Consider the following 27,762-nt stretch of genomic DNA (forward strand, 5'->3'; position numbering starts at 1 on the left):
GAATTATTATTCAAAATCTTACAAAAATCTCTTACAATGACTCCCTTTAGAATACTGTATTCCCTTTAGAGTATTCCCAAGTATTCCCTTTAGAATACTGATCCAAATTATTAGTAGTTCCTTTAGAAAGATGTAGTAACACATGGTTCATTACTAATGGGTTACCATTACATTATATTATTATGTATTATTAATATTAATTATGAACCTGTATATAGTAGTTCTTAGTAGTCTTCAGTGAGGTATCAAAAATAGTAGTCACTGATTAGCTAATAGTGAACTTCTACTCAGCGCTATAATTTACTAATTCGTTAATCAGAGTTTCTTGTTGGTTAATAGTAATTACAAGAATGTTAATAGTACGTTACTCATTTGTTCCTGTATAGGTATTAATTAATGGTGGAACAGTATTCTAAAGTGTTACCGTATCTCTTTTAAACCTTTGAATTAAACCACAGTTAAAGGGTTAGTTCACCAAAAAATTTAATTTCTGTCATTAATTAACCCTCATTTCGTTTCAAACCCGTAATACCTTCATTCATCTTCGGAACACAAAGGAAGATCATTTTGATGAAATCCGAGAGCTGACCCCCGTATAACGTTATTACCTCTTTCAAGGCCCAGAAAGTTAGTAAAGACATTGTTAAAAGAGTCCGTGTGACTCCAGTGGTTCAACCTTATTAATATTATGAAGTGACGAGAATAATTTCTATCAGCGTTCTGATAGAACCCGGAAGCACTGCGCTGTGTTTACAATGTGAACAGCGTAAGAGACTGACACAAAAAGGGTTAGTGAAATAAAAACTAACCCTTTAATAAATCTGCATAATCAAATAGCAATGCAAGCATGTCTGTGGGGCAGGAACGTTGGGGAAAATGAGTGACTATGACTTGGTTGTGAAGAAATGAGTAAACGGTGGAGGAGTGTGTGAATTGATGGGTCAGTGCATCAGCAATGAGCACTTGCTAATGTTTGGCCCATGTGCTTTAGATTCAGGATCGACTTTCATGCATTCAATTTCCATTGATTCTTGCTTTCTCATGTCAAACTATGATAGAATGGCCTTGAAAGACCTTGGGAAATTTACCCAGAGTGCTCAATGCACCATGCTTCTAAGGAGAGGCTCCCTGTTGTTTAAAGCTACGATCGCATTATTGCTGCAACAACAGCATCACTTGAATTAGAGGAATTGCTTTGATGGCATAAATACCCTGGTGACAGAATAAACACCCACATGAATAAGGAACCACAGTTTCTAATACATGTGTTCAATGCGTTCAAACCATTTGAAGCACTACATAACTGAGTGCTGATTATCAGCGCTTCTTCCCTACCTGAAGATGTGTGGGCGAACAGTGTCTGTGTGTGTCTCTCTCCCTTTTTTCTCTCTCAGAGGAAAGAACACTGAGGAACATCTGAGCAAATGAACACATGAAGCTGCATATCTTCATCATATTAAAAATAAATACATAACACGTACAACATTTAATACTCACACCACCGTGCATGTGCTCCATTTCTGATCCATTTCTCCAACAAGAATCCTCACATTTTTGGTTGGTCAAGGCTGATTCATTATTGCAATGCTCGAAATGACATGAATTATGTTTTATGAGGGATCCCCCAAACTTGAAAGTGAGGGATAGATGAGATCAGACATCTTGCATCATCTTGCTGACTGCTTAAAGCAAACTGATTTTGATATTATTATTTTACTGTAAAATATACAGTATTTTATTTCTGTAAATAAAATACCTTTTTTTTCCTTTTCATATGGAGAGTTCTTTATTCAGGAGTCCTGAAATCAATATTGACAGATTAACCGAAGTGTTAATTCTCCTTTATGTGAGTTAGAAAACCAGTCACCATGTCAGTTGATATTGTAAATGTTCTCTTTTTAATATTTTAAGTGCATTTAAGCTAATATTGTGTGAAATTATTTATAATACGGTTATATGATTTATTTTCTGATATCTTTGTTTTTAGATATGAATTTCGCCATGGATCTTTAATGGATCTTAGGGTAATGCCATATTAACATTTTTCCAAATGAAAATAAGACAGCTGAGGGAAAAATGCTAATAAATACATAGCCTATCATATAGTGCCCTCATTAGCCGTATTAAACAAGGTTCAAATTAGATTAGATCAAGAGATGAAAATGGCTTGATGAAAAACTGTGTCAAGTAATTAAATAATAATAATAAATGTTACTTAGTGCCATTTTTAAATATTAGGCATATGGTCAAACCGCCACAATCAGTCCATTCTTCACCTTCTGACAGAATCCATTTCATTTGTTCTATTAGTTCGGGTCTGTCATCCTGCAGACATGTTCCTAGAGAACTGTGATTTGTCTCTTGATCAATATTAACCAAGTCCTGTCGGCTAACAATTCCTGCTTCACCATCGTTTATTCATATGAGCACAACTGTCTCTTAACGCCCCCTCATTCACCGCCTCTCCAGAACCGCCTCAAAGAATTACGACCAAAAGCAACAGGGATACATGTCTAAACTGCAAAGGTAAGGCGAAAAACCATCAAGTATTTACAATTTTATACGACTGGTAACATTTTAAATAGATTCGTTGAGATATATTTACAGACTACAGAGTATCAGAAATGAATCGTGAAATTTAACGGACGCTGCCTGGTCGGTTTACTGACGTGTGGAAGCTTCAGTCGATTGTTTAGTGATTCATTCGAGTCAGTTTTTGTATCATTTATGTTTAACGAACGTGTTTTATGTTGTTTCTATATTCAGTTGTTTGTGAATATTGTGAAATTTGGAAGTCGTTTCACGAGCGTCTATGGCAGATGAGCGCGCTCAAAGGAGACGCGCGCGGACTGAACGCTTCTAGTAACGGTCTCGGGAGAAACATCTGTCAGTCATTTTCATGGCTGGGGGAAATCATTCATTGGTTTTATGTTGTATCATTCCCTTTAGCACCAAAACAACAAATCATTAATCGAATGAAGGTTGGCACTGGCACTGCAATATCATTGCACTAGTGCATGGCACTGATTTACAACCAAGGGTTGTGATGTTAATTGACACTTTTACTTGAAAAATGTTGGTGATTTACATGATTTATGCACGTATATTATATAGCCTTATAACAAATGTAAGTCCACATCAGAACCATTGATGCTTCTCCTTTCATTCATTCATTCATTCATTCACACCAAAGACGCAAATGTCTCCAGTGGTGCTTATATGGTGTTTTTTAATAAAAAATCTAAAAAATTGGTCACTTTTAACTGCTCTAAATGCTTTATATGTGGCAAAAGCAATAATGTAAGCAATGTAACTGGCTGCATTTGAAGTTTTAATGAAATTACTGAAGAGGTTTGTATGTATTCCTCCTGTTGTATGAGATAAGCAAGGTCGATCCATTCCTGCAAGGCTTGAATCCTTTGTAGTCCTATATCAGACATGACATATGCTTGCCATATTATGTGAATGTTTCAGTGCTGGGAGGACATTAGTGGCCAAGAGAAGTTCATTCAAATGTATCATTAAACCTCTAGCTTTCTCCTCAACTTGTGTAATATGTGACCCGAGGATGGCCTGCTGTTTAGTGCCTCAAAGTATTTGATATCATTTCAGTATTTTATATTAGAAATAAAATATTACATTTAAAGTTATCATTGTAATAGTAATAATGATAATATTAAATCATATAAAATAAGCATAATATTTCAGATGAGTGACAATTTTATTAGGATCTTTGCAGAGACTAAAAGTTTTGTGAGCGAAAACTGCATGCATTTTAATTATAATTACAATAAATTTAAATATATATTTTTTAAAATAGTATATTTATATAGTTACAAGAACAATTGTCCATAATAATAATCATTTATTAAATTCATTACATGCATAATATAGTGTGGGAAAATATTCAATAAAAGAGACTGAAAGTTTCGTGCATCTATTATTTTATCAATAAATTTATATTATAAATTCAATTATTCATTTCGGCATAATAACAATAATAGTATTATAGTATTATTAATAATTAATTAATGCTTTATTTTTCTTACTATAATTCTATATTAAACCTTTTTTATAGTTTTTTTTTTTTTTTTCACCAGGGTATATTATACTTTTAAAATATTTTTAAATGAATGTAAGTGTGCATGAAGAACCTTTCATTTGTATATTCCTGGAGGATTTTGGATTTTTGTGTTAACTTATTTTGTTCCTAAACACTGTGTAACTTCCTTTCTGTGTGTCTGGCTGTGGTGTTTGTTACCATTTGGGTTCCTGTTTCTGAGAATGAGCAAGAGTGACACAAGACTCTGAACATAACAGAACAGAACTCTAAGTAACTGCCTATTAGAGTGAGCTCGTCATGGGGGGAAACAGATCAGCTGTCCTCGCTGTGCATGTCATTACCGCATCACCACACGGTCAGAAAAGAGTGTTGATCAAAAGCACACACCAGGTGCATTCTGAACATCCATGGCAGTCCAGGGTTTGGCAAATCACTAGGTATGTTATGATGAATACCACCCCCCCCCCCCCCACCCCACACACACACACACACACACACACACACACACACACACACACACACACACACACACACACTAGCATCACCTCACTCACCAACATCACACACACCCTCCTGTTCTGTCCTCGACTTCAGAATGCGCTGTTGCCATGGTGACGGAATGGCGCACGCTCTGTCTTTGCTTTCTCTCTATTCTCTTTTTCTTTATATATCCCTTACTCTTCCCGCGGATGTATGGGCGATGTAACCATCCAGATTCACTGCTCGTCTGGATGAAATACACGTAAACCGTACTGGTGTCACGATAATGATAATTTAATGGCACTAACACACTCTCAAGCTGTTGTTTTTCTCCAGCGTGTACCTTAAACATGTTCTGTCTCTCTATTCTCTTTCTTTTTTTTTCTCCTCAGGAGGAGAAGCAGTAGGATTCCTGCCATGAAATCTCTCTAAGAGGAGAAAAGCAGCGAAACCTAGAAAATCTACACCCACCCACGGGCAGGAGACAGGGGGAGAGAGAGAAAGAAAGAAAGAAAGAAAGAAAGAAAGAAAGAAAGAGAGAGAGAGTGAGCAGTGGGGTGCGTGAAAGAGGGGGGAAAGAAAAAGCGAGGGATAACAGTCGATGGATGCTGCTTGGACGTTCTGGTCGGCACAATATTCAGTGACAAGGATTGGAGAGCTGCAGGGATGGATGGGAAGGGAAGACACATTCCTCCAGGTAATCAGATCTCATTAATGGCCGCCAGTGCTGTGCTGAGACCACCGTGTCTAATGCTTGTCATCATGTTTAATGAAATGCTCTTGAGTGAGTCTCAATGTGTTCCACTGTATGACAGCATCATTTTCAGCATTCTGTTGTCTTATCAGGAAACTTTTTTGCAGACATCTTAAGATGTTCCAGAAGAGTTCATAGTTCATGCATTATGCTTTGAGTTCACTGTGTCTTTTACTTAGCTCTCTATCTGGAATTCTCGATTGGTCAATTGTGGAGCAGTAAACATTTTTATTATTGGCCGCTAAATTGTGTAGTTCACCGTTGTCCATGGTAACATATCGGTGCTACTTTCAGATCACGAAGACATGTTATATTGTACTGAAACATTATATATATATATATATATATATAGATAGATAGATAGATAGATAGATATAGATAGATATAGATATGTGTGTATATATATGTTTGTGTATATATATATATATATATATTCAAACTTTTTAATATTTCAAACTTGGTTTGATTTTGATTCATTAGCGGCGTGATGTGTGTAGCCTACACTGTAATTTTCTTTGCGCTTAAGAGTTCATTAATATGTGGTGACAATGGCGAATGCACAAAGTTCAATATTACGCTTTTTCAAGAAATCATGGAAAGATGAGCGAGAAGGAGAAAAAGTGGCATCTACATCTGAACCTACTTCACCTTTCCACGAGGAGGCAGCGAGTGAAGCGGCACCTGAGGTTTCCCATTTCCAGGACATGCATTTCATCACTGGACTGTAGTAGTGAGACTTCCACGACACAAATCGGCACAATGCCAAATGATTCTCTCTCATTATAAAAGCGAAAACACTTTAAAACATATAGATAAGAGTAAGAAATCATTTGAAACTGTAAAGGGTCTATTTTTATCTGTGTACACTCACAATAAAAACAAAACATTGCGCTTTTTTAAAATAAAGAAAAACAGGATGCGCTTTCTGCCGTCTCAGTTTCCTTTCCATGAAGTTTGTGAAGCGCGTCACAAAAATGAACCGAAACTCAGCGTAGAGGCTACTAGCAAGCTCTTGCGCGTCATCTGAACTCTTGTTTTGGGTTGGTGCATAGATCGTCGCTTCTTCTTCTGCTCTTTTTCCTGTTTTGACAGTTAACAAACAGCATTACCACACATGCCCCCTTCTGGATTGGAGTGTGGATCGCCTGTGACTGACTGTATTCGTCGTCTGACTGTACTGAAATGTGACGTCCGTACCATGATATATATAGAATGTATATAGATATATTGTGGCGAGTTTTGTTCTGCACTGTAACAAAACAAACGTCAAGCTAATCTAGTAAAAAATATATATATTTTGTATTTGTAAAAATTTTGAAAAAATGGGCTGGATTTTCATGCTTGGGTTCATTATGTTATTTTGTAATGTGTATTTAAACCTTTCCAACAAATACGTAATAGACTTAGGAGCTGTTTACACGACACCTTTTTCAACTAAAAACATAAAACTTTTTATGCTTTTTGGCCATTCATTTACAGTACAACAGCATTTTGGGTGTCTGAAAACACGAACTTTTGAAAACGGGTTTCAAAGTGCAAGTTTTTGAAACGGTCTCCGTGTAAACTACAAAAACAACTGATCACGTGGTCAGTCTATAGTTTTTCATCGCCATCTAAAGGCCTGGCAGCAGAATACAGGGTTTTTAGTCAGTGTGAATGGGGATCGTTTTGACAATGGCGTCGTCTGTGCACGGAAAACTCAAAGGAAAAACTTCTCCGGTTTAAGCATATTGTTGTCGTGTAAAAGTACCCTTAATATATCAATGATTTATTTATTTTTATTTATTTTTTTTAACCCCAAAAAAAGACAATTTGATAGTATGTAGTTAAGAAATTATGGGCATGTTTATTCACTCTTATTTGTATCATTGTTACTGAAATAAGCATTGTATTAAACATAAAATACTGGTCACATGATTGTACTCATACTTAATATAGCAGTGTATGAGATATTTTTGTGATTTTTTTGAACAGACGGATTTTAGTTCAGCTATGTTTTTTTGTTTTTTTTTGCAGTAGACATGCAGTCAGCTGACATATATAGCTTTATTAATAACAAACAATCTAATCTTCTACAAGAAAGCAATGTACCGTAGCCCTAAATATGTTTTGTCCATATCAACATGCTTGAATTGCTCCATATAAAAGATCTATCCATGCAAAGAAATCTCAATTACAACTGTCTCGTGACTGTTCACAATAGCTGCCTGGCAACTACACATTTATGAGCAGTTTGCTTATGATCTAAAAGATATTACCTTTCTGGCCTCTGCATTGTATTTTGATATTTGTCTCTTAAGGTTTTTTATGTTATACTATATTCTGAAATGTGCGCTCTTCTCCAATGTTGCATTGGCGTTTGTTCATGATCTTAGTAACTTAAATTTGGGCACACTGATGACAATTTGTGCATCTAGGTTCAAAATGTCCTCATCAACTGATCTTCCATCTTTCTTTATGCGTTTATTCATACTTTTTAACTGTTTCCACTTCACTCAGGTTCCTGTTCACGCTCTCTTATTCCCTCGTTTGACCACAGCTGTGTTTTTGTTTATGACTCCAGCCATGGTGTGGTGCGAGCGGGGAATTCAGGTGCTTCTCGCCACTGTGGGAGCATTCGCAGCCTTCGCCTTGATGACCGTGGCCATTGGCACGGACTACTGGCTGTATGCTCGGGCCTTTATCTGCAACAGCACTGCCAACTCCTCTCAGGATGACCCACACAACAAGGACAAGAAGGATCCTGGAGCTCTCACCCACTCCGGCCTCTGGAGGATTTGCTGCCTGGAAGGTAAGTGAACGGCTGTGTTTATGTGTGGGGGCGAAGGATTGGGTCATGTATGGATGAATGTGAGGGGGAAATGATGCATGAAGGATGTCCCCACCTGTGTAGTTTGTATATGTGATTCATGAATTGAAAATGGTTGGATTTGAGCTTGTGTTATACAGTCTGGATGGCCTAACATTTCATTTTTTGCAGCTCTGTTTTGAACAGTGCCACTAATATACATTATTTGCAGGGGCAGTTCAAGTGCTCTAGCGCAATGTTTTTTTATTTTGTATTACCATAACTGAACCACCTGTTTGGGGTCATTAACTCTTTCCTCGCCATTGACAGAATTTTCCGGCTTTCCATGTTTTCACTGCTATACAGTATGGGGCGCAATTACGCATCTTCTGAATCTGGATCAAAACACAGGCAAAAAAGGAGCAGAAACAAGTGATAAAAGCATTGCAGTTTTCAAGATTTTTTTTTGTTAATGAAACTTACCCACATTCAAGTGTTGATGAAAAAAAATGCATGAAGCTAGAATAAAATGTTTTGTTGTTGTTGTTTAAAAGCAGAGGATCTCTTCTTTCTTTTGACATAATTGCATGTTCAGATATTCATACAATAAAATATTCTGGGGGCCATGACATTTTTGTAAAAATGATCAAAAACGCTGGCGGCTGGCAACTTTTTTACAAAACACTGGAGGGGATAGAGTTAAGATTGTTTAATGTTTTAGAAAGAAGTCTCTTATGCTCATGAAGGCTAAATTTATTTGACAAAAAATACAGTAAAAACGCTAACAGTAATATTGTTAACGCCTCGGTTACGACTGTAACCTCGGTTCCCTGAAGAGGGAACGAGCGTTGCGTCGAGAAAATGACGCTGTGGGAACGCTTTGCGTGATGACGTCTTGAAGCACATGTAAAATCAGTCCAATGGTGTGGCGGAACGTCAGAGGCGGGTGACGTCACGTACCAGGAAACTATAAAAGCCGGCCCAAAACAGAAAACGAAAGCTTCGTAAAAGTCTGAAGTCGAGCTGACAGGCATGAAGGAGATATGGCAGGGCGACGCAACGCTCGTTCCCTCTTCAGGGAACCGAGGTTACAGTCGTAACCGAGGCGTTCCCTTTCAAGGGAACTCCCGTTGCGTCGAGAAAATGACGCTGTGGGAACGTCTATACCAACGCCTCCATAGCTACAAATGTCTGTCCTGTTTGAAATCCGTAGAGCAGCACTAGGAAGACAAAACATGAGACCCTGGAGCAGAGTCTAGATCCAGAGAGTAAAACCTGACGAAAGTGTGCGGTGAGGACCAGCCTGCCGCATCACAGACGTCCTGTAAAGAAACTCCTGAAATAAGGGCCTTAGAGGCCGCCATACTCCTCGTCGAGTGCGACCGGACAGCCAAAGGAGAAGGCTGCCCAGCCGCCTCATAAGCAAGTGAGATAGCCTCGACCACCCACTTGCTCATCCTTTGCTTAGACACCGGGCCCCCTTTGTTAGGGGACCCAAAGCACACAAATAATTGATCACTTTTACGCCACAGGGCAGCTCTGTGGACGTAAGCGTCTAACGCCCGCACAGGGCAAAGCAAATTATTAGCCTCCTGGTCAGCATTTTGAAAGGGAGGAGGACAGAAAGCCTGCAGAACAATAGGTCTAGCCACATTAGTGGGGACCTTGGGGACATAACCCGGTCTCGGATGAAGGAACGCTTTAACCATACCCGGAGCAAACTCTAAGCATGACGGAGCCACCGACAATGCTTGAAGATCCCCTATTCTCTTAAGAGAAGAAATAGCCAGAAGGAAAAGAGCTTTCAGAGTAAGAAACTTCTCAGGAACCTCCTCAATGGGCTCAAAGGGGGCCTGGGATAAGCCTTGTAGCACAAAGGACAAATCCCAAGGTGGCACCCTAGAGCGAACTGCAGGCCTCAGCCTCCAAGTGCCACGAAGGAAACGAGATACCAGAGGGTCTTTCCCCACAGACATTCCACCCAAAGGAATGTGGTAAGCACCTATGGCCGCCACATAAACCTTTAAAGTGGACGGGGTCAGACCTGCAGTGAACCGGTCCTGCAGGAACTCCAGCACTGTACCAATTGGGCAGTGGACTGGATCCAACCGACGGTCACTACACCAGGAAGTGAATACTCTCCACTTCAGGGCATAAAGTTTCCTCGTGGAGGGAGCTCTGGATTGTAGAATGGTCTCAACAACCTCGGTTGAGAGACCTGACTCTATGAGCTGGGCCCCCTCAGAGGCCAAGCCCACAGATTCCACAGTTCTGGCCGAGGGTGAAATATCGAGCCCTCTGCCTGGGACAGAAGGTCCCTCCTGACGGGTAACTCCAGAGGATGCCCGTCGAGGAGGGACACAAGATCGGGAAACCATACTCTGCCCGGCCAGCGCGGGGCTATAAGAAGTAGGTGGACCCGGTCCCTGCGAACTCTTTCCAGAACTCCCGGGAGCAGAGCAACTGGGGGAAAGGCGTACAGACGTAGCCTCTGCCACGTCTGTACCATAGCATCCAGTCCGAGAGGAGCTGGATGCGTGAGGGAGAACCAAAGTGGACAGTGAGACGTCTCTCGAGACGCAAACAGATCCACTTGTGCTTGGCCAAACTCCCTCCATATCAGCTCCACCACCTCGGGGTGGAGCCTCCATTCCCCGGGCCTCGGCCCCTGCCTCGACAGAGTGTCTGCTCCTATATTCTGTACCCCGGGGATGTAAGCTGCCCTGAGTGACAGTAACTTCCCCTGGGACCACAAGAGGATATGGCGTGCCAAGTTGGATAACGGGCGCGAGCGCAAACCCCCTTGGTGGTTGATATAGGCGACTACCGATGTGTTGTCCGTATGTACTAACACATGGTGCCCCCTGAGATCTGTGATAAAGCTCCTCAGAGCCCGGAAGACAGCTAACATCTCTAGGCGATTGATATGCCAGGAACGATGATGGTCTTCCCACAGACCTTGAGCCGAGCGACCCTCCAGGATCGCTCCCCAGCCCGTGAGGGAAGCATCCGTCGTTAGCAATTTGCGACGACAAGGAGCTCCCAACACTGGGCCCTGGGACAGGAACCAAGGCTTCTTCCACATAACCAAGGCACGTAGGCATCGCCGCGTGACCTTGATTGTGCGAAATGGGTTGCCCCTCGGGGAAAACCCCCTGGTCCTGAGCCACCACTGCAGGGGCCTCATGTGTAGCAGTCCAAAAGGTATCACGTTGGAAGCTGCTGCCATGAGACCCAACAGTCTCTGGAACTGTTTGACAGTGAGTAGCTGGCCTAGCTTTACACTTTTCACAGCTGCAAGGATGGAATCTATCCGTGGCGGTGACAGGCGCGCCTGCATCGACACAGAATCCCAAACCACGCCTAGAAAAGTGGTCCTCTGTAATGGAGAAAGCACACTCTTCTTGGCGTTCAGCCGTAACCCCAACTCTTTCATGTGGGCGAGAACAACATCTCGATGTTGAACCGCCATCTGATGCGAATGAGCTAAAATCAACCAATCGTCGATGTAGTTCATAATGCGAATACCCTGGAGGCGCAGTGGCGCCAGAGCTGCATCCATGCATTTGGTGAAAGTGCGGGGTGATAAAGCTAGGCCGAATGGAAGAACTCGATATTGGTATGCTTTGCCCCCGAAAGCAAACCTCAGGAACTTCCAATGACACGGACGGATGGATATGTGGAAATATGCGTCCTTGAGGTCTATCGTGACAAACCAGTCCTCGGACCTGATCTGTGGCACGATCTGCCTCAATGTTAACATTTTGAACTTGAGCTGCATGACTGACTCGTTCAGAACTCGAAGATCTAAAATGGGACGCAATCCCCCGTCCTTTTTTGGAACTATGAAGTACCGGCTGTAAAACCCGGTTTCCCTGCTGGACGGAGGTACATATTCTATGGCCCCTTTCTCTAACAGAGTGTTCACTTCCTGTTCCATAACCAGAACCTGCTCGGGGCCCACCACTGTGGGCAGGACCCCCATAAACCGAGGTGGGCGTTTCTTGAATTGTATCTGATACCCTTTTTCCACGGTCTGCAGGACCCAACGAGAAACATTTGACAGTAGCTTCCACGCTGTCAAAGATTCTACTAGAGGTACCAGCCTCTCGAGACTGGTTTCTGGATTTTGTTGCTGTTGAGTAGTCGGTTCGACGCCCTGTAACGGCGAACCGGCAGGGAACGACCGAACAGACTGCTCTAGCACCCTCCTCGGAGGGGGCGGGCATCCCGAGGCCACTACGTTTCCGGGTGGACCTTGAGATATGTGCTCGCCGGAGACCGCTGCGCCCTGTAACACCAGAGGTGGCAGGGTTGGCAGAACGGTCCCCTGAGGGCACCGAAGAGAGACGGGCACCGTAAAATGAGGTGTTAACCGCTCTACTTCGGGGGGGACTACCCTCATTTGTCCTGGGTCCTCGGACGTCAGGACTTTTTCCCAGCAGCCTTCTTGGCGGTAATAACGGTCCGCAGATCCGTTCTACCCCTCGAAGACTGCTGGGTTTGAGCGCGCCCTCCGTGTCCCCGAGGTTTTTGTGGGGGAGCACGGGAGGAAACGCTCTGTTTTTGAGTGGCACGGTGCTCAGCGCTCTTTTTAGAGGAGTGAGGCTGCTCCCGCTCAGCAGCCTCATAGAAAGAACGGCGGGGGAGGAGTTTCTGCAATGCAGCTGCCTGTTTAGCAGCTTCTTGAGATTTAGCTACTGCACTGTTTACTGCATCGCCAAATAAACCCACAGTGGAAACCGGAGCATCTAAAAGAACATGTTTTTCTTTCTCTTTTATATCACTCAGGTTGAGCCACAGATGCCTCTCAGTGGCCACCAGGGCTGCCATAGACCGCCCGATTGATTTAGCGGTCTCCTTGGTGGCCCTGAGAGACAAATCTGTGGCTCTGCGTAGTTCAGCCACTGTATCGGGACCAATTCCCCCGCCCTCCTCTAAATCCCCCAATAATTCTGCTTGATATGCTTGCATAATGGACATCGTATGCAGACACGCTGCTGCTTGTCCAGCGGCTGCATAAGATTTATGAACCAGGGATGAAGTATATTTTACTGGTTTAGAGGGAAGTGAAGGAGCTTTCAGGGAAGATGCCGTTGCTGGAGAGAGATAGCTCGCAAGCGTCTCCTCCACCTTCGGCATCTCCCCATAACCATAATCTTTATATTTCTGAATAGATGAATAATGAGATGTTTGTGGTGCATATACTCTGTATGAAACCGGTTTTCCCCACGATCTCGACACCTCGGTGTGGAGATCGGGGAAAAACGGCAGGCTTCTTCGCTGAGGCTGAGCACGAGATGGCAGGAAGCGTTCGTCGAGCTTACTTTTCGAGCGAACGTCCTGCCTATCCTCTGGCCACTCAATAGAAAGTCTGTCAACTGCTCTAGTAATAACATCGAGCAGTTCCTCAAATGCATGAGACTGAGGTGGCGAATCCTCAGACTCAGCTTCAACACTCACAACATCCAACTCCTCAGAGCTGGACAATTGCAGTATTGGTGCCTCTATCAGGGGGGAAGAAACCGCAGCGCGTGCTTCCGCACCCTGATGAGAGGCACTGGATCTGTCAGATTGATGCTGAGATAAGGCAGAGCCCGTCTCAACATCCACTGACAGATCCATTTGCGAACCCCAGGTCTGAGATCGCCGCCGAGCCTCAGCCGCGGCGGGACCCGAGCCCTGGGGAACGTGGTCGGGATTGAACCGAGCCAAACGGGATCGGAGCGTACGCAATGGAAGCGCACAGCAATGCTCACAGTCACCACCCTCGAGTGCTGACTGGGCATGCTCCTCTCCCAAACAAACAACACAAAGAGTGTGTGTGTCACCTCCCGTTAAATAACGCGGGCAGGGATGGACACACACTCGATACTGCTGCTTGCTCGCCATAACTGAATCAATATATATATATAGAGACAGACAACACCAAATAACAAGGACAGATTTCAACACAGAGCGCAACTGAAGACTCAGAAAGCTTTCGTTTTCTGTTTTGGGCCGGCTTTTATAGTTTCCTGGTACGTGACGTCACCCGCCTCTGACGTTCCGCCACACCATTGGACTGATTTTACATGTGCTTCAAGACGTCATCACGCAAAGCGTTCCCACAGCGTCATTTTCTCGACGCAACGGGAGTTCCCTTGAAAGGGAACTATTATTACAATTTAAAATAACTATTACTGTATTAGTACATATTAAAATGTAATTTATTCCTGTGATGACAAAGCTTAATTTTCAGCATCATTACACCAGTCTTCAGTGTCACATGATCCTTGAAGAAACGGTCTAATAGGCTGAATTGGTGCTCAAGAAACAATTATTATTATTATCAATTCTGAAAAGAGTGTTAATAATAAAGGCTATTTCACAAAATAGCCTGGCCTCGAATGCCTTATTACTTTTACAAAACGGCCAAAATTTTATTGCAAGTTGACACATTGGTAGACTGCAATATTGAAAAACTTGTTGAAGCTGATTGTGATCACGTTAAAGTTGCAATGAAAATTTGCATCTTTAACAACATAATAAAAATATTAAAGACGCAAATTTTCATTACAACTTTTAACGTGATCACAATCAGCTTCAACAAGTTTTTCAATATTGTAGTCTACCAATGTGTCACCTTGCGATACAATTTTGTCCATCTGCTTCTACAGACATGGAGACATTATTAGCCTCCAAAGGATCTATTTCTTCCTGACTAGAAATTACTTTTATTGGTGTAACCTAATGCAGGTTGATTCACTAATATAGGCTATATATATATATATATATATACAGTATATATATATATATATATATATATATATATATATATATATCTATCAGTATCAGGATCATTTTACATGCTTGTTATATATAGTACTGTGCTACAGAGGAAACAAAACCAGTCAAAACCCTAACACAAACTGATTTCACTGTCTAGTTTTAGAGTTATTGTAAAGTTACCGAAGGCATTGTGGTAAGCGTGGCCTCCATATCCATTTAGCCACTGGGCTCTGCAATGCGGGGTATTCACGTTAAGCTAGTTGTTTTAACAGTACACAGTACCTCCTTTGCTCTAGCCAGGTCTCAAGAGACAGGTTTTAAACAAACATGGGCTGTATTTTTTTCCACATTTGCATTAGAAACCTGAAGAGTACATGTCAATGGCTATGATTATGTGATGAGTCATTGCAGGTCAAAGGTGCCTGCAGTGCTCTCACTGCATTTGCAGAATAATCAAACCAGACAAAAACAGTCATTTTGACTTATTATATTGCTCACTTTTGTTCCCTGCTTTATATAATGTAAACTAGTCTTATATTTGAGGGAAATGTTTATTAATAGGGTTTATTACAAAATTATATAGTCCACTTTATATGTTTTTGTTATTATTATTATTATTAAGTTATATTTTTGGACATTTTTGCCTTTGGATAGGACTGTCAATGAGAGACAGGGACTGTGGTAAGGACCACAAACTGGGAATCAAACTCAGGTTGCCGAAGCGTTACTGCGCTATGTGTCAGAGCGCTACCCACATGGCTATGACTCAGATTTCCACTATATATGTTTTTAATATTTTTATTTCGTATGTGTACGCACAGGAGAACTTCTCACGAAAAATCTCTGCCTAATTCACAACACATGCGTACGCACATGAATTTGTTCTTAACCTCGTTCTAATGTTAGTGAATTTCGAGTAGTCTAAATGAGCGGCCATGTGCACAAGGTTAACGTCAAAATAATTTCCATTTAAGGGCTTTCCGCACAACCTTTCCTTCACAGCCTTTCGTCGCTCTCTGCAGTCATTTTATACAGACACAGATTACAGACCTCTGATTAGCCAGCTGTACATACACGTAAATCTGCATTATTCAGAGAAAAAACAGGGTCCGTTGGGTCGGATTGCTTTCTCACGTCAACCGAACCACCCCAGAGTTTGTTATCAATCGGGCCAAAACCATCTCATTCAGGTGATCTATGCTGTATAAACCGAACTAAGGGAGAAACTGCACCAGGTTCCATGACAAATGCACCAAACGAGCCAGGTGTGGAAATAATAACCTTGGCATTAAATTAAGAGAGCAATCACTGGAAGACACTGGGAATATGCAGTGCACCAACATGTTGTCTAAAATGAATGGAAGGTTTAAATCACACGAGAGAGAGAGAGCACCGCATGACGCCTTTGACCTGGGGTGACTCACAGCCATTGACATCTACTCTGAATCTATTTAGAATAAAACACCTCACTGACTGTTTGACTGAACTCCATTCAGACCCCTTTTTTTTCTTTTGGTCTTTTGTCAATTTTTATTTAAAGTGCTATTTTATTTAGTTTGTTCAGAAACCAGAAAATATGGTGACACTTTTGAAGGATCTCTCTCTCATTCTCCTTAGGGCTGAAGAGAGGAGTGTGTTCCCAGATTAATCATTTCCCAGATGATGCTGATTATGATCAGGATGCTGCAGAGTACCTTTTACGTGAGTCAGGAGTGTTTATTTGTGCATGTTTTTGGCATATAAGATGATATGTGCATTCTGAATATAGGAGTACACTGTAAACCCGAATAAATTGGCAAAACGCAAAAAAATTTAGGTAATCAGTTACATCACTTTTTTTTAAGGTAAGAAATTTAAAGTTTAAGTAAGCAGAACTTGCAGGATTTTTATTTTGTACTTGGTATATTTTAATTGCTCTTAACTTGAAATATTTGAGTAAGCTAAACATAAATTAAAATGATCATGTACTCACAACTTAAATATTTTTAGTAGTGGAAACCTGGCTATAGCTTTATCTTGCTAATTAAATAAATGCTACCGTGCTAATTGGTAACACAATACGTTGATAGCATTAGCATAGTATAGCTCTTTCTAAATGAGTACAACAATATAAAACATTTAACATATATCTGTTCTCAAACTAAGCTCATGCTTCACTCGTCACATGATGCAGCCTAGATCCGGTTCTCAAGGATTCAACGCTCCGCCATGTCCGGGCGGAAGGTGTTGGAGGACTCAACAGGTTTTTCACTCTGGAGTAATAAGGGTACACAGTAGGGTGCAGCAATCCGACAGAGCCGGGCCTCTTAGTGCTTCTACCCGTTTAGGGTGAGAACACGGGAGGCGACCGGCTCTACACGCAGAGCGCGAACGGGACAGAGCAAAGCCAGGGCTGGGACTGCCTCCTCCAGGGGCAGCGCTTGCAGGTTCACTACCTTGTCCCTGAAGGGAGTGGTAGGAACCTTGGGCACGTAGCCAGGCCGGGGTCTCAGTACAACGTGGTTGTCACCCGACCCTAACTCTAGGCACAATTCGTCGACCGAAAATACGTGCAGGTCCCCTACCCTCTTGACAGAGGCCAGTGCAACCAGCAGCAAAGTCTTAATGGAAAGATGCTTCAAGTCTGCTGATTGCATAGGCTCAAAGGAAGCATCCTGAAGTGCTTGAAGTACCAGGGGAATCATCTCGCCCCCCTAAGGAACCTGACAACCAGGTTATGCTTTCCTACTGTTTTGCCATCTATGTGGTCGTGATAAGCTGAAATAGCGGTAGCATGTACTTTGAGGGTGGAGGGAGACAGTCTACGCTCCAACCCTTGCTGCAAGAAGGAAAGGACGGACCCTATCGAACATCTTCAGGGGTCTTCTTGGCGAGAAGAACACCACTCGACAAACAGGTTCCACTTCAGGGTGTATACACGTCTCGTGGATAGCACCCGTGCAGAACTTATGGTGTTAAGTACCTCTGGGGGTAAGTCACCTAGAACCTCCGCATCCCGTCCAGGGACCAGACATGGAGTTTCCAGAGGTTCGGACCTGTTCCCTGTCCTCCCTGACTTTGCACAGGGTCTGTGCAAGTAGGCTCACTGGGGGAAACGCATATTTGCAGAGGCCCTGGGGCCAGCTGTGTGCCAGTGTGTCCGTGCCGAGTGTTCCCTCGGTCAGGGAGTAAAATAGCTGGCAGTGGGAGGTCTCTGAGGAGGCAAACAGGTCTACCTGAGCCTCCCTGAACTCTCTCCAGATCAGCTGAACCCCGGAGATGGCTGGCGAGTTGCGACATGCGACGGGAGCGTAGACCACCTTGTCGGTTGATGTACGCAACGGTCGCAGTGTTGTCCGTACGGACCAGCACGTACCTGCCCTGAAGTGGCCCTCTCCAGTGGCTCAGAGCGAGACGTACTGCTAGCAGCTCGAGGCAGTTGATGTGTCAATGCAGTTGGGGGCCCGTCCACACCCCTGACACTGCATGCCCATTGTACGTGGCACCTCAGCCGGTGGCAGAGGCATCTGTGAATACCACAACATGCCTGGACAACTGCTCCAAGGGGACTCCTGCCCGCAGGAATGAGGGGTCTGACCACGGGCTGAAGGTCTGGCGGCACGCCGGTGTGATTGCCACCCGGTGAGTGCCGTGATGCCACGCCCATCTCGGGACTCGGCCGTGAAGCCAGTGCTGAAGCGATCTCATATGGAGCAGTCCAAGCGAGGTTACCGGTGCTGCCGCTGCCATATGCCCCAGGAGCCTCTGAAAGAATTTCAGTGGGACCGCCGTCCTGCCTTTGAACGTGTTCAAGAAGTTCAGCACCGACTGAGCGCGCTCCTCTGTGAGGCGCACTGTCTGTGCGACCGAATCCAACTCCATACCGAGAAAAGAAATCCTCTGCACGGGGGCGAGTTTGCTCTTTTCCCAGTTGACCTGAAGTCCCAGCAGGCTGAAGTGCCTGAGCACGAGGTCCCTGTGTTCGCATAACTGATCTCTCGTGTGCTAGTATGAGCCAGTCGTCAAGATAGTTGAGGATGCGAACGCCCTGTTCTCTCATGGGAACAAGGGCCCCCTCCGTGACTTTCGTGACGACACGGGGAGACAGGGACAGCCCGAAGGGCAGGACCTTGTACTGATATGCTCGACCCTCGAACACAAAGCGCAGAAATGGCCTGTGTCAAGGAAGAATCGAGACATGAAAGTATGCGTCCTTCAGGTCGACCGCTGCAAACCAGTCTTGGGGACGGATGCATTTGAAAATGCGTTTCTGCGTGAGCATTTTGAACGGTAGCTTGTGGAGGCTCCAAATCAAAAGTCGCAGGTCCAAGATCGGTCGTAGAAGATTTTCCACCCAGCCCTCTTCCGAGGGAGGGTGCGGTGCGGTCACCGTCTCCTGGAGAGCAGTCCCATCCATCTCTGGATCGCCCATCCTAGGGCTGCTTACACCCTTCTTGGCGTGGACGGTCGGGGCGGCCTGCCAGTGACTGGCTCCACGGCGCCGTTTAGGTGGAGGCTGCTGCTGCGGCGTGGGAGCAGGGGCAGACGCAGGAGGATGCTTCCGGCGACGAGCAGATTGAGGGGCCGCGGTCGGTGGGGTGGAGGCAGCAGCTGGTCACCACAGCAGGATGTGCTTGATGGCCTCAGTCTGCTTTTGTACAGCCGAGAACTGCTGGGCGAAGTTCTCGACCGCGTTGCCGAAGAGGCCGGTCTGGGACACGGGGAGTTAAGTAAATGGAGCTTGTCGGTCTCCCTCATGTCGGCCAGACACAGCCAGAGATGGCGTTCCTGGACCACCAAGGTGGACATCGCACAACCCACCGACTGCGCGGTCACCTTCGTCACACGAAGCGTGAGGTCCATCGCGGTACGAAGTTCCTGGAGAACTTGGGGATCATGACCACCTTCGTGCAGGACCTTCAGTGCCTTGGCCTGATGGACCTGCAGCAACGCCATGGCGTGCATGGCAGAGGCAGCTTCCCCACAGGCCTTGTAAGCCTTGCCAGATAGGTCCGACGAGTACTTACAGTCCTGGGAAGACACGGTTCTCCTCGCCGAGTGGAGTTAGGGCACAGCTGCATAGCAACAGCCCGCTCCACTGGCGGGAAACGCGTGTATCCCTTAGCTGCCCCGCCATCAAGCGTGGTGAGGGAGGAGGAGGCACCGGAACGGTTTCTGGTAGTAAAAAACGGTTTCTGGCCGTCCATGTCCCCGTAAGCTCCTTGTGCAGGAGGTACTGGGGTGGGTTGCTGAGAACCAGCGTGTGCCACCCAGAGATACCAATCATACAGCCTCGAGGGCTCAGGACACGGTGGAGGGTTCCACACGAGCCCGACCCTGTGTGTGGCCCGAGAAAGCATGGCCATCATCTCTGGATCCGTCTCGGGCACCACTGACACACCTGAAGGAGGTAGCGGCGCCGAGTCATCATCTGCGGAAAGGTCTGACCCACCCTCCGATGCAGTGATCGACATCTGATCGTCGCGGGGAGCACCAAAGGAGACTACTGGTACACACCTTGAGGATGGTCCATCACGCTCCGTTGGCGGCTCAACTGGCTGCGGAGCGTGAGAGGGGTGAGGGCTCCTAGGGGGTTGGTTCCCCGAAGGAAGCGCACTCACCGTAATCCTCAGGTCTCCTGCGCAACTGCCCGAGGCACAGGGACTCCGCTCCTTTGCAGGAACGAGAGTCTCGACCGCAGCTCCGTGATGATCATCTTCCCACAATGGGTACATGACTCATCCACAAAAGCTGCCTCAGCGTGTTCGAGGCCCAGACACACGAGGCAGCGATCGTAACCATCCCGTGACCCCAGGTAACGACCACATCCAGAAACACAGATAGAAAGTCATATTTAAAAAGACGTGTTCTATCTGTGTAAGGGACTGCTCTCGCTGGTGCTGAAGCAGGGGAATGTGCACCTGTCTGCGCGCTGTCTCTCTCTCGCTGGTACCAGCTGTGAAAACAGCCTTTGAGCGCTCACACCTGCGCACCTACCAGCTCTGAAAACAGTTTTTTGGTTTGCTCTTTAGACAAAACAAAATACAGAAAACAAAGAGAGAGAGAAAAAAAGACCGCTCGCGCTGTTGTGCCGCACCAAAGTGGAGAGGCCCTGAAGAGGCTTGAAGTTTCACAAAGCTGATTTGTCAGGTTTGAAGAGAGCATCGAAGTGCTTGGCTCCGAAGCAAAAAGCTGAAGTGCAATCGCACCTTCTACTCATTATATACCCGTGCTGCGAGGCTGAACAGCTGATGCAAATGATTGCACACCAATGTGTATTGGCTTGTTTTAGTTTCACTCGAAGTAGATTGGCCTCTCTAGCGTAGATTCCTATTCATCGGTCTCGACGTGGTGTTGACTGACCGACTGAAGAGGAACATTATATAAGACTTCATTTTAGCATTTACTCTCCCTTTCGAGTGTCATGGCAAAGCATGCTTGGAAATAGAAATCCCAGCCCAGTTTCAGTTCCATTTAAGTTTGTCTGAATTAGAAACAAGTTAATAAAACTCAAATCATTGAAACAATTCAGATTACTTAAAATGTTCAGTTTTGTGCACTCAAAAGAAAAAGAAAGTTCTAAGTACTCATAAAAGTACATTTTATTGAATTTTTTTTTTTTTTTGAGTTGGCTCTATCCAAACCAATTAATTATTTTGAGCGCTAGGGTTTACAGTATATGGGGAAAACAATTAATTTGAACATTCATTTGTGCCATTTTTTTTCTCTTCTCAGGTGTAGTCAGGGCCTCCAGTATATTTCCTATCCTCAGTGCCATATTATTGCTGCTAGGTGGAGTTTGTGTGGCATCTAGTCGGTTCTACAAGACCAAAAGACACATCATTTTGGGAGCAGGCATTTTGTTTGTAGTGGCAGGTAACATTTCTCATTATGACACATATAGCATCCTAAATTAGAAATTTGTGATGAGGTGAATTCACAAAACTTTTGAGACACTTTTGTGTTTCGGATTTCTACGGAGCCCCTAAGGAGACATGGTGGTGGAAAATAATATGAGATGGGAGGAAAAATAATAACAAGTCAATGCTTTTGCATTCTCTTACAAATGTTTTGCGTTCCCCCAAGCAAGTTTACGTTTCTCGGGGGAACTCAAAAGAATTGCCTGAGAACACAAAAGCATTACAAAATATTTTTTTCTCCCTTCACCGTGTCCCTTTAGGGGCTCCGTAGATTTCAGTTTCTTACTAACTAGTTCTTTTACTTTTAAAATGTTAAAATATTTTTAACATATATAAAATATTTAACAAGTGAATTCCCTCCAGATTCTTTGAGTCTTTGCTTTGTTTTAAAAAATTAATCTGTTGACCTTAAACTAACAGAAAAAAACTAACTATTTTGTCTTGAATTGATCCAGGCCTGAGCAACATAATAGGTGTCATTGTATACATCTCTGCGGCGCTCAGCGACATCTCCCCCAAAAAGGACGAGGACAAGAAATGGCACTACTCCTACGGCTGGTCCTTCTACTTCGGCGGCCTGTCGTTCATCCTGGCAGAGGTTGTAGGCGTGCTGGCTGTCAACATTTACATCGAGCGCAACAAAGAACTGCGCTGCCGCTCGCGCACTGACCTCTTTCGCAGCACAACCTCCGCTGTGTTACGCTTGCCGGGATACCGTTTCCGCCGACGCTCCTCCCGCTCCAGCTCGCGCTCCACGGCTGAGCCGACCCGCTCCCGCGAACAGTCCCCGACCTCCGCCATCGCTCCCAAGAACTTCGGCCCACCCCTGGCCGCTGGCCCACCGCCGTTTTCGGTAGCCACGCTTCCCAATCCGCATACACACTCCGGAGGAGGAATGGGAGATATATCGATGTACACGCTGGGGAGGAAAGGGGAGCCACCCATGTACGGCACAGTCGACCGTGCCACACTCTACCAGCTGCACAATTACTTTCCAACGAAGGAGGGAGACGGAGGAGGAGCGCTCATGACGGGAACGCTGCCTTCTCGTTCCAAGTCGAACCTGGCCGCGTCGACCAACGCCACCCTCAATACCTCGTCTTCCTCCGGCCCCCAGCAGCCGCCGCTATCCGCCGGCTCCTCTGCCACCATGGAGAGGGATCGAGGGCTGGGAACCTTGGATCGACTTGGAAAAGGAGACAGTTCAAACACTAACACTCTCAACAGGAGAACAACACCTGTGTAACAAAAGGCTTGAGGAGGGAGGGAAGAGAGCGACGGGGAAAACAAGCGATTAAACGAACTGCAAGTAAAGCGAGAAGTGGCAAAATGGGAGAGACAAAAAGAGCAAGAAAGGGCTGAGAAACGAAATAAGGTCCGCTCACAAGACGAAATAGAAGTGAACAAGAAGGCAATACATCCTCTTTTTTTCTCTCCATTTCTGTTTTTGAACATGGTGACTTGAGTAACAGAATTCCATCCGCACTTCTTATTGATTCATGTTGAAATACTCGATGTGTGTGATGGTGATCTTTCGGTTCTTCAAGCTCTTTCAATTCCAGTGCTTTATCATCAGGTTATTCCTGTAACTTATTTAGCATTCCAATATAGTTGTTGTTGTTGTTTTTATTATTATTATGGTAATTGTTATTGCTGAGTTAACTTAAACATTATACATTTTAATCAAGTTTTTTTTTTTTTTCGCAAGTATCCATTTTAATTTATTTCCTTTCGAATGATGAACTAAACTGTGATTTTTTTCTTGCACATGTTGACACAATATTTCACAATGTCATTCAGTGTCAAGCATGTGTTAATTCTGCGAGAGTGTGACGACTATTACTATTATGAATTTTTTTTTTTTTCGTTTTTACAAAGATTAATAATATTTAGATCTGTGGAATTTTTCATTGTAACCGTAAGTGTACAAGTAGTTAAGTCTTCATATAAATATATTTGATTTATTTATCATATTAACAGTCTTAATATTGTTACGATGGGATAACAAATATAGCTGCTTTTGAGACTAGAAGTCAAAAAGAGAAAAAGAAAGAGACAGAATACAGAAGTGAAAGGCATTAATTCCAGGGGAGCAATACGTATACCTAAAAACCTCACCAGAAAAGACAAAAAAATCTATTAAATATATAGTATATTATGAATATAAATATATATATAAAATTGTGTGTGCGTGTGTGTGAAAAAAAAAAAACTTTTTTGGTAAAATAAAATATGATATATTCTATGAATGTCTAAAACTGAGATCTGTGTGCATACTGTTAGCAGTTTTGACTGCAGCATTATTTTCATGTTTATTTGTAACTTTGTATGCATGATTCATATCTAATATATGATATATTCATAATGCTCTGCCTTTTGGCTTTGTGTGCATTGCCTGTATGTGCTCATGCGGATGGATTTAGGATGACAGAGAAGGGTCAAAGGGAAGACCCAGGGGACTAAAGGAGGATTTGAAACTTCACAGTTTTTACACACATATTTTGACATGACAAAGAAACATCCTTCTTCTAATTAATTCATTATTTTCCAGTTTACAACTATGGGACGAGTATGAAAACATGTATCCAAGGATACATGGAGTACCTTTATGATCAATCATCACTGCTGACGTCCCTTAAGAGAACCTATATAGGCAGCTGTCTTTTAAGAAAATTCGTAAGACCATTTGAAATGTTTTTATAGACAGCAACTCAATGTAAAGCACATAGCCTACTCCTTGATGTTAACAATAGCATTTGGCTAAGCTAACGAAGCAATACTAATAGCATGCAAGCATAAAAATACACAAATAAGTGAGATTAATTCATTTTTAACATTATTTGATGAAATATATTTTTAATCAGTATTTCCCTGGATTTTCAGCATTCTGGGATCACTTTCTCTGGAGAGGCTCCCTTTGAATTTAGCCAAAATGAAGTATCTCAAAAGGCCTTATGCTGCATAGGTAGTCGGCCCAGTGCCCTCACAAGCCTTCAGGAGACATGCATTTTTCACACGCACACACACAAATAGAGTAATTTGAAAGAAAGTAACGCATTAATGCCTGCGCCTTGCTCCAGGGAAGGACATGACTGAAAGAAACAATTCTCTAAGTGTGTCACATTCAGTTTTATATATATATAAAAAAAAATGCTGACTGAGGGGCCTCATTAATGTGTGCACTGCGTTTGTCCATTCACTCCCACACAGATATTTAGTCTTAGGCTTCCTATACATACCTTTCAGAGAAGTGTCAGGCAATAAAATGTCACCTGTGTGCCAGTCATCAATCTGAGTTATAGTTTGAATCAGCACCAACAGAGCTCCTGTCCAACCCACAAACAGCAGCAATAAAATACTCATCTTCAATGAAACACGATGTTGTCACAATCAAACTTTAATCACATATCACACAATTAACACAATAACAATAATAAAAATAATTATAAAACTAGTATTTTGCTACGGTGGCCGAGAGAGCTCAACGCTCTGCAACTGAAGAAAACACATGCAAATAGAAAAACCGTAGCAAATTAAGAAAACATCTTCATCAGTTTCACAACACACGTGTGCTCCAAATATTCACAACACAACCAAGTACAGAAACGCGCTGCAAAAGTTCACAACACAACCAAGTACAGAAACGCGCTGCAGAAGTTCACAACACAACCAAGTACAGAAACGCGCTGCAGAAGTTCACAACACAACCAAGTACAGAAACGCGCTGCAAAAGTTCACAACACAACCAAATACAGAAACGCGCTGCAGAAGTTCACAACACAACCAAATACAGAAACGCGCTGTAAAAGTTCACAACACAACCAAGTACAGAAACACGCTGCAAATAGAACAGACCACAACAGAAATGTTTCACCAATAAGTGACGAACCCGGCTGGGACATGCTTATTGCTTGTGAGAATCCCTATGTCCTACTCCATTCGAAGGGCAGACGGCAGACCCCTTGAAGTTGGGACTTTGGAGTGAGAAGGGCACTTGTGTGCCGTTATGTAGCCGCTTGGAACGCACTTGATGAAGCAATGAAAGACAATGTAATTTCCTCATTATTTTCACCTGAGATGTTTCCATGACAACGCAACATGGTGTCCATCAGCTGAATAGCTGTTATTACCAGAAATATCTTATTATTGCTGTTAACATAACTGTTGCAAATAAAAATACATTTTATACAAAAAAGTTTTTAAAATATGCGTTATCTGTGTGTGAGTGTCGCAACTTGACATGACAACATTTGTACAATGTAACTGATGTATAGATTAACATCTTTCCCTCATGTATTTTTTTTTTTCTATCTTTTTTATTTATTTATTTATTTTAGTTTTCAGCTCATTGTTATTTTCTCATTAGTATTCTGATGGCATTGAACATATTAATACATTTTGTATATCGTATACAAAGTTGTAAGTCATAAACATGTCATCTCTGTATGTTTTGCAAATAAAAAAAATTAAAAATTAAAAATCAAGTAGACTTTGAGCTGTAAGCACGTCCCAGCCGGGTTTATCACTTATTGGGGTCCCCTGGAAACATTTCCGTTGTGGTCTTGGCTATTTTCAGTGCGTTTCTGTATTTGGTTGTGTTGTGAACTTTGGCAGCACGTTTCTGTACTTGGTTGTGTTGTGAACTTTTGTTGCGCGTTTCTGTATTTCATTGTGTTGTGAACCTTTGCAGCGCGTTTCTGTAACCGTAATTTTACACAGAAAAACACAAACAGCTTAGGTGTGAAGTTAAACAAATTTCATGCATCCACACCAACAGGTGTCAGTATAAAGATTCATCAAGACCAAAAGGATGAAGAAGAGCCAATCAAATGGAAGTTTGTTTATTGTGGCTTTTAGTTGGTGTTTCCAAAATTGCATACCGTCTGAGAATGTACTACATTGAATGAGGAACGAACTTCGCTACCATTAAAAGGGTTTGTTCTTTTGTCATGTGACCTACAGCCTCCGTTATATTGCTTAACTGTCGAAGGTTGTGTCCAAAATCGTATACTCTCTTGAGTAGGAACGTATATGGTATAAGTAGGTCATTATTTTCTATTTTATATCAAGTAATTACTTCACGACCGCTAAAAAAGTATGTTCTATATAGTATGAGTGTGTGTAGTATGAATGTAATCTGGACGTAGCCTATACATTCGCCTTGCTGTCATTATCACGTGACCTACGAGCATAAGTTGCATCGCTTCAACACCATTCACAAAATCCTCTCCCGTTGCCTCATGGGATAGTAAAGTATTCATTGTATGCACATTTCAGAATCTCGCCCGATGTAGTAGGTCACCCGGGTCCTTTTTGCCTACTCTTTTATGAGTACTGTTAATTCAGACATACTTATTTTGTCACATACTGTTCTTGGCCTAATATACAGTAGGGAAGTATGTGATTTCGGGAGTTGTGTTCACCACAGACCTTATTTTAGATATTTAACCAAAAAGCCATTTAAAAAAACAACGATTTTAATAATAGGAAAACAAAAGTGGTAAAATGCGGACTCTGAGGTTTGGCTTACAAAAATGCACCATACCTGCAGAACTCTATTTACTACTCCTCTCCCATGGCCACATTAGATAGTAATGGGATTGTATGTGCACTTCAGAAATCTGGGAAGAAGTAGTTGGTAGTAGCTTGTGTATTAGGTTTGAGGTCGTCATCTATGTGTACTCCTAAAAGTTGACCAAATTAACTTGTGGCAGATTTACACACATATAAAGCTTATAGTCTTTCTCTTCTAGAAAACCAGGTCAAAAATATTGATGATACATTCTGCATCATATGTTTGTTAGAAATGTATATGCAATAAAAATTATATGAATAAAAATGTCCTTTCTCCTTATACTACCTGCTTCCGACTAGCTTTAGCAAGTAGCAATTAATGATTCACAACTGTGACATAAACTATAGAGGCTATTAGCTATTTAAAGAAATACGTCATCACAAGAAAACAGTACTCGTCAAATATTTTCATGGGGTCTTTAGGATCAGGTGT

At 43.1% G+C, this 27,762-nt stretch overlaps 2 protein-coding genes across 4 annotated transcripts in view; one reads left to right on the top strand and one right to left on the bottom strand.

Moving 5' to 3' along the window:
* The window catches only part of LOC309510844 (uncharacterized protein), a 208,275-nt gene that overhangs the window by 150,102 nt on the left and 30,411 nt on the right, over nucleotides 1-27,762 (bottom strand). The window lies entirely within an intron of this gene.
* Nucleotides 2,336-27,583, top strand: cacng8a (calcium channel, voltage-dependent, gamma subunit 8a). 3 transcript variants are annotated; one of them, XM_082185161.1, is made up of 6 exons: nucleotides 2,336-2,526; nucleotides 4,936-5,240; nucleotides 7,861-8,088; nucleotides 16,474-16,557; nucleotides 21,571-21,711; nucleotides 22,211-27,583. In XM_082185161.1, the coding sequence occupies exons 2-6, from the start codon at nucleotides 5,210-5,212 to the stop codon at nucleotides 22,999-23,001; spliced, it is 1,275 nt and encodes a 424-aa protein (XP_082041287.1). In that variant the 5' UTR covers nucleotides 2,336-2,526; nucleotides 4,936-5,209; the 3' UTR covers nucleotides 23,002-27,583. The 3 variants fall into 3 exon arrangements, with proteins under 3 accessions (XP_082041287.1, XP_082041289.1, XP_082041288.1); XM_082185163.1 differs by lacking the exon at nucleotides 2,336-2,526 and adding an exon at nucleotides 4,612-4,818; XM_082185162.1 differs by lacking the exon at nucleotides 2,336-2,526 and adding an exon at nucleotides 4,612-4,805.

Source organism: Leuciscus leuciscus (assembly GCF_965113295.1).
Source record: "Leuciscus leuciscus genome assembly, chromosome: 12".
Lineage (NCBI taxonomy): Eukaryota > Metazoa > Chordata > Actinopteri > Cypriniformes > Leuciscidae > Leuciscus > Leuciscus leuciscus.

What these genes read in the sequence shown, in the direction of transcription:
- cacng8a (XM_082185161.1), top strand. Translation starts at nt 5,210, where the DNA reads ATGGATGGGAAGGGAAGACACATTCCTCCAG. An exon ending in GGGAAGACACATTCCTCCAG is followed by an intron (nt 5,241 to 7,860) that starts GTAATCAGATCT and finishes TTATGACTCCAG; the next exon opens with CCATGGTGTGGTGCGAGCGG. An exon ending in CATTTTGTTTGTAGTGGCAG is followed by an intron (nt 21,712 to 22,210) that starts GTAACATTTCTC and finishes GAATTGATCCAG; the next exon opens with GCCTGAGCAACATAATAGGT.